At 48.0% G+C, this 7180-nt stretch overlaps 1 protein-coding gene across 2 annotated transcripts in view; it reads right to left on the bottom strand.

Annotated features, from left to right (window-relative positions):
* Nucleotides 1–550: 550 nt before the first annotated feature.
* Nucleotides 551–7180, bottom strand: part of usp25 (ubiquitin specific peptidase 25) — a 20717-nt gene continuing 14087 nt past the window's right edge. The window contains exons 16-22 of one of the 2 annotated variants that reach the window (XM_034549759.1): nt 7150–7180; nt 6465–6643; nt 5553–5631; nt 5311–5390; nt 4940–5063; nt 3277–3469; nt 551–1784 (exon numbers count right to left, since the gene is read on the bottom strand). The exon at nt 7150–7180 is cut by the window's right edge and continues 65 nt beyond it. In XM_034549759.1, coding sequence (XP_034405650.1) covers nt 1627–1784; nt 3277–3469; nt 4940–5063; nt 5311–5390; nt 5553–5631; nt 6465–6643; nt 7150–7180 — 844 coding nt within the window. In that variant the 3' untranslated portion in view covers nt 551–1626. The remainder of the gene's footprint in view (nt 1785–3276; nt 3470–4939; nt 5064–5310; nt 5391–5552; nt 5632–6464; nt 6644–7149) is intronic. The other variant, XM_034549758.1, reaches the window with a different exon arrangement.

The following is a 7180-nucleotide window of genomic DNA, read 5'->3' as shown; positions in this document are numbered from 1 at the left end:
ACACGAGTCCCTCCAGATGGAGGACACGAGTCCCTCCAGATGGGAGGACACGAGTCCCTCCAAATGGAGGACACGAGTCCCTCCAGATGGAGGACACGAGTCCCTCCAGATGGAGGACACGAGTCCCTCCAGATGGGAGGACACGAGTCCCTCCAGATGGGAGGACACGAGTCCCTCCAAATGGAGGACACGAGTCCCTCCAGATGGGAGGACACGAGTCCCTCCAAATGGAGGACACGAGTCCCTCCAAATGGAGGACACAAGTCCCTCCAGATGGAGGGAGATGTTTTTGGAAACATGCCTTTCTGCTTTCATCGCAGGGTTTTTGTCAAGAGTTCCCGGAAAAGATTAAATGAAAGTTAAAAGAAATTGATTCTAATAAGCTGCATAATAAGAGCTGATCACATATCCTCTGACAGTGTGATACTTACCATGCTAACAAGTTCCCATCACCTTAATGTCTCAGATTTATATATGTAATTAATAATAATAATAATAATAATAATGTCAGTGTACGTTGTTGTTGGGTAAGCAAAAAGAAAAATCAACATCAGGCAAAACATTTGTTTATTTGGCCTAAAAGGGCCATAAATAAAACTTTATTCTCTCAATTTATTAACAAGCCACAGGAAGTCTGTGGCCGTCTACCACAGCACTTAAAACCTCTCGTTGTGGGCGGTCCATGAGACCCTCTGAGACAGAGACCCTCTGAGACAGAGACCATCTGAGACCCTCTGAGACAGAGACCCTCTGAGACAGAGACCATCTGAGACCCTCTGAGACAGAGACCCTCTGAGACAGAGACCATCTGAGACCCTCTGAGACAGAGACCCTCTGAGACAGAGACCATCTGAGACCCTCTGAGACAGAGACCATCTGAGACCCTCTGAGACAGAGACCCTCTGAGACAGAGACCATCTGAGACCCTCTGAGACCCTCTGAGACAGAGACCATCTGAGACAGAGACCATCTGAGACCCTCTGAGACAGAGACCCTCTGAGACAGAGACCATCTGAGACCCTCTGAGACCGAGACCCTCTGAGACCCTCTGAGACCCTCTGAGACAGAGACCCTCTGAGACCGAGACCATCTGAGACCCTCTGAGACCGAGACCCTCTGAGCCGCCCGATCAACTCTGAAGGCTCTTCCTCACTTCCTCAGGAGAAAAATAAACTAAACGTGGTAATACTGTACCAGACTGGAGGCGCAGCAGCAGGTGATCTGTTTGCACGAGGAGATGGGGGGGGTCTTCAGAAAGGGCTTGGAGTGCGGTCGGGGGAGCATGAATCAAATGGCAACAACAACAACAACAACAATAAACTATGAAAAACCCTCAAACGTGTTTTCTTAATAAAAAATGTAAATGAAAAAAAGCTGAAGCAGTGTGCTCGGCTTCCAGCCGCTGCAGGATTGACACTGTTTTTTGTGTTTTCCATCTCGCTCCTCGATCCCCAACAGTCCGCCCCTCCTTCCTCTGTTCCGTTTTGCTTCCAACATAAAAAGTGAAATCATATTGATAATGGTAAAATCTATAGCAGCAAAAGAGTAACAGAGGAGTAACAGCTAGAAGCGAGAGCCCCCTGGATTTAGAAGGAAGGTCAAGAGCGTTCCAGCTGTCTGCAGCGCTCATCTCCCGCCCACGGCGGCCATGACGCGGACGAAGCGCTCGCTCAGCTCCAGCGTGGAGTAGCTGGGCAGCTTGGGGGGGTCGTGGAAGCTCTTGATCTCCGCCGAGCAGTCCAGCAACTTGGGGAGGAAGTCGGTCAGCTTCTCCTGGAGGTTGGCTGGAGGTGCAGACAGAAAGCACATCAATGTGTGTGATATCACACTTCACTTCAGAAACAGATCATAATACTCATTAAGAGACTCGTACTGGACGTGCTGATAACAGCTCTTCACCAACAAGACATTATTTATGGAGACATTTCTTTGTGCAATCTGACAAACCATCTTTCGCCTTATGCTCTAAAAACAGAGAAAAACTGGAATTACATTGTGGCCTTCGATTTATGGACTTATGGTTCCACTAGTCATGTGACTTTGAATGGAGAAGATGTACACGTTACTCTCAGTCCCACTATTGAGCTTCATGAGCAGAATAATACATATTTAACCAACGTATATTTTCATTGTCTATTTCATAAATAATTGACACGTTGTTTTCTCTACAAAATGTCAGATAGTGAACAATTATTATCAGAAAAGGACTCAAGTGATAAATTAAAATAACCAAAGATATTAAGTAAAATTACATATAAAACATATCTTTTAAAAAATCATCAAATCATGAGTTTAATGTTGGCACATTACCTATATTTGAAATGAATTTCAGTAAATGATTAAAATACTTGCCGTTTACTGACTAATTGTTGCAGCTCTAGTTTACAACACAATTAGCAGTGTTTAGTAATATAGTTTTCAACAACTATGACTTTGTCTCTGGTCATTAATAAGCGGACGCTGATGCATAAACAGATGATGACAATATAGTAAAACACTGGTCTAATTATACTAAACATGTTGATGCAATATCCAACAGTTAAAATGTCCTCAGAACTAGATTGAAGTGTATCCTCAATCCTTTAAGTGGGGAACTTAAAGTAAAGTACTTCTGGGACACGTTGGTCACTTTGTGAGCTGAGGCCTGGTTCTGGTGCTCTACTGTAACCCGGTAAAGGTTCTAGTAACAGACCCGAAGCCTTTGGCCGTGTGAGCTGAGCTGTGGCCTGGTTCTGGTGCTCTACTGTAACCCGGTAAAGGTTCTAGTAACAGACCCGAAGCCTTTGGCCGTGTGAGCTGAGCTGTGGCCTGGTTCTGGTGCTCTACTGTAACCCGGTAAAGGTTCTAGTAACAGACCCGAAGCCTTTGGCCGTGTGAGCTGAGCTGTGGCCTGGTTCTGGTGCTCTACTGTAACCCGGTAAAGGTTCTAGTAACAGACCCGAAGCCTTTGGCCGTGTGAGCTGAGCTGTGGCCTGGTTCTGGTGCTCTACTGTAACCCGGTAAAGGTTCTAGTAACAGACCCGAAGCCTTTGGCCGTGTGAGCTGAGCTGTGGCCTGGTTCTGGTGCTCTACTGTAACCCGGTAAAGGTTCTAGTAACAGACCCGAAGCCTTTGGCCGTGTGAGCTGAGCTGTGGCCTGGTTCTGGTGCTCTACTGTAACCCGGTAAAGGTTCTAGTAACAGACCCGAAGCCTTTGGCCGTGTGAGCTGAGCTGTGGCCTGGTTCTGGTGCTCTACTGTAACCCGGTAAAGGTTCTAGTCTCTCTCTGGGACTCACGCTCCATCTCCTGGCCCAGGTAGGAGCACCAGCGGTTCCTCATGTCCTCCACAGCCAGCAGGTCTCTCTCGGTGTCGTGGACCAGCAGAAGTGGGATGCAGGGCACCACCAGCTCGTTCATGAGGCCGAGACCCGTGCTCACCTCCGGCTCCTCCCCCGACTCAAACATGGCCGCCGCTTGCTCGTTCAATTTCTGTGGGGGGACGAGAGGAATCTTTAATGCACGACATGAAGACAATTGTGTCATTCATTCATTCATATTACTATAATGCGAGGAACGTCAGTGTGTGTATGTGTTGTGTGTGATCTCCCTCACTGTGTGTGTGTTGCTGGGGACCAAAGGACCAAACACAAGACACGCTCAGCTCTGAAGAAGCTGTGCAACAAGGGGGCGGGGCTTCAGAGGCAGCTCGTTGGATGCTGGGTACCAAGGTCACGTCCTGGGAGTCAACCAGCGATGAGTGATTCTCCACCACTAGAATTCTATTCTTTGACGTCCTTGGGTTTAGGGGACTATCATGGGGTATGTTTGAGAACTACAGTCAGCTGAGGTGGTTCGGGCATCTAGTTAGGATGCCTCCTGGACGCCTCCCATTAGAGGTTTTCCGGGCACGTCCAACTGGTAGGAGGCCCCGGGGAAGACCGAGGACACGCTGGAGGGATTATATCTCCCGGCTGGCCTTGGAACGCCTCGGGATCCCCCAGAATGAGCTGGAAAGTGTTGCGGGTGAGAGGGAAGCCTGGGTCGGCCTGCTGAACCTGCTGCCACCGCGACCCGACCCCGGATAAGCGGGTGATAATGGATGGATGGAGTTCCCCCCTCAGTTTGAAAGCCTCTCCTCTGGACTCGAGCATGAAGATTATTACTGTTTGAAATACCTTTGCTGACCATCGTTTTCATTTTGACTGCGTGATCATTTCCCTATTGTTTCCAATGGATAAGTAGAGAGATGTCACAGAGTACGCTGGTGCCACTGGACTGAAGAGGGTCCTGAGGTTCTTACCATGTGGGTTCAAGCTTCTCTTGCTGCTCTTGGCCAAAGCACCAGACAAACTCCCTGACCTCCTCTATGAGGAAACAAGCTGTTTTTATGAATGAGAGCCAGTTTGGAACCAAAAACAAGAAAACAGCCAAGTCCATTAAGTGTGTCAGTGTTCGCGCTGTTTTCAGTTAAAACAAGAGCTGGAGTAAACAGCTGACGGCCGGAGCCAGAGGTCTGAGAGGACCGGCCGGGCCGAGGTTCGAGGTCAGCCGAGGACGCGCTTGTGTTTCATGGTAATGTGTTTAAACTCGCTGGCCCTGCTGCTTCCTGTTCCCACTCCAATGATTACATTATGAGCACAATGCTGGTGGAAGGTTACCGAGTGCACCCCGAGGACCAGTGTGGGGCCTCACAAAACCTCACAACGCTGAAAGGATTTTCATCTGGCAGCGTCGGACCAAAAAAAAACTAAAAAACCTCAGTAGGATCTTTTGTGGGCTGCGAGCGAGCCAAAGCAATATCTCAGACAGCCAATTTGATTATCGTGCCACCGCTCGGTGCTGGAGAGAAATGTCTGGCCGTGGTAGTTTTGCTGAGTCACTTTTAGCAGTAGGGGGGGATGGGGGGCATAGCTGCAGTACCCTCTGTATCCATCTATAGATACTCATTGTAATACTCACCAGCAAACACTGTCGGCGGTAATGGCCGAGCAGCTCCTCGTCGTGCCCTCTGTAGCGCCCTTTGGACAGTAGCTCCTTGTTGTACTGGTACGAGTAGATGAGAAACATCAGAGCCTCCATGTAACTGGGGCAGAGAAGATGAACAGATGTTACACGCCGATAAAACGACCGTTGAAAGGTCTCAGAGGAAATGAACCCGATGAACTCACTGCACAAGAAACAAAGCAGGGAGCTGCCGCCCCCTGCAGGTGACGTGTCAACATCCCCTGGCCACCACAGGCGGGGGGAGGAATTATCTCACCGTAGCGTGCAACATTCAACTCAACAGTTCAAGCTTCAACCACACAGTTCAATGCTAAGAGGGGCCCTACTTGGTCTTCTGGAAGAGATCCAAGCCAGTCATCATGAAGATTGTTGTATCGCGGAAATTCCGGTAAGCCTGATGCCACATCTGGTGAAGATGAACAGAGGTTAGGCAAACACATCCAAAAAAGTCCCGTCAACCTGCAAATACTGCAAATATGTTTTATATCAAAGCAAAGAAAATGGATCATACGGCATTATGATGCACTACAATCTACTATTTTGGAGGAACAAAGACGCCGCTGCTGACCTCGTATTCATCCATGTTGACCTCCTCGGGTTTGATTAGGTCCAGTTTGGCACGTGCCACATTCATAATGCTCTTACATCTGTAAGAGACAGGAAGAGGAGCGAGGAGATGATGAGTCACTGTGAGCCCGAGGCCTCGGCATGGCCTCACAAATCACTCTTTAGTGCAGAGAGGAGAAGTGAAACACTCCTCCAGAGGCTCCTATTGAGGCCACGCGCACACACATATCTAATTATCTCGCTCAAAATAGCAGAGAAGGGAGAAATCAATTCTTCACTCATGAATATGGATCGAGGCCATCAAGCGTGGCTGAAAAGTTTTAAGAGACAGCGAGGGGCCCCGCCGCGTACCCTAAAGACTCGTCAATAGGAAGGGACTCTTGATGTTTGGCAGCAGTATCTAAAAGACAAAGCATTAAAAAGTCACGTGTGCTTGAACCCAGCAGAGGGAACTGATAAGAAGGTTGGCAGCAGAGGGAAGGCCTGTGCTGCCCTCTGCTGGTCGTTACCGGTACGTTCACAAATCGATTCCATCAAGTGAGTGAGAATCGAATGCACTTCATTTGAGAGCAGATTTGTATTAAGACCAATGTTAGTGCAGTGTACAGTCTAATTGTGAGCTGATTATTTCCTGTAAATATTGCATCAGAGATGAGTCCTTTTATGAACTTTTGTCTGTATTGTGTTTTATTTATTTATAAAGTAACGTGCTTCTTTTAAGACAAATTCATTGTTTTCTCCATTGTTCTATGATCTCTTTGGTTGTTTTCACGGCTTCACAGGGAGAGAAGGTCTTTTATTCTGTCCTTTGAAGTGTACATCAGAAAAGAGTATTCTTAACAGAAACGTATGAGCAGCTGAGATAAAGACAAACTCTAGATGTGTTGCCCCCCCTTAATGTGGTCTAACCTACCGCTCATCGAAGGCCAGGTTCCGGTCAGCAAATTGAGTGAGCAGAGTCCTCTCCAGAATCTTCTTGGGCGCCTGGTTCTGGATGAAATAAACGACGATGTGCTGCAGTCGGTAGTCCTTCTCAGGGGGCGTGTCCTCTTGGGCAAACCTCAGCAGACGAGCGTACTCCAGCTTTATGGCCTGACCAGAGACACAGAGGACGAGTCGTGTTAAAGCCCACTACGGTTGGGGGGTATAGACATGGATATGACTGGTTCTGGTCCTCTTGGGTCCAGAACAAGGTTTCATCTTGCAATTAAAAGTAATTTCTGTTTTAATCTGGAACGGACAGCTTGGAGTTGGTTTCTGAAGTCATGACGCACGTGCAGATTTGTGCTCATATTTCTGCAAAACAATTTGAGAGATCAAATTGAAATGGTGGGACTGCCAACAGTCTAATGGATCGTGTAACCACCACGTCTCTCTTAAAGAGCAAGTGCTCCATTTAATAAAAAGGGACTGGCTACGAGCGTCTGAACACTTGACGAGAAAGTGGTGCTGACTGGATGTGGCCGATTCCAATAATCCAGAAGGTTGAGCGGTTCAGAGCTGAGCACATCACACGTTTGCCCTCAGTTACTCTGTGAAGTGTAACAGGAGCACATTAAAGAGCAGGAGTGAGGACGTGTGGGATGAGGAGTGTGTACCTTAAAGAAGGCGGTCTCAGGCCCGTTCTTT

This window comes from Cyclopterus lumpus, chromosome 14, assembly GCF_009769545.1.
Source record: "Cyclopterus lumpus isolate fCycLum1 chromosome 14, fCycLum1.pri, whole genome shotgun sequence".
Taxonomy (NCBI): Eukaryota; Metazoa; Chordata; class Actinopteri; order Perciformes; family Cyclopteridae; genus Cyclopterus; species Cyclopterus lumpus.
This window is presented reverse-complemented; position numbering and strand designations above follow the sequence as displayed.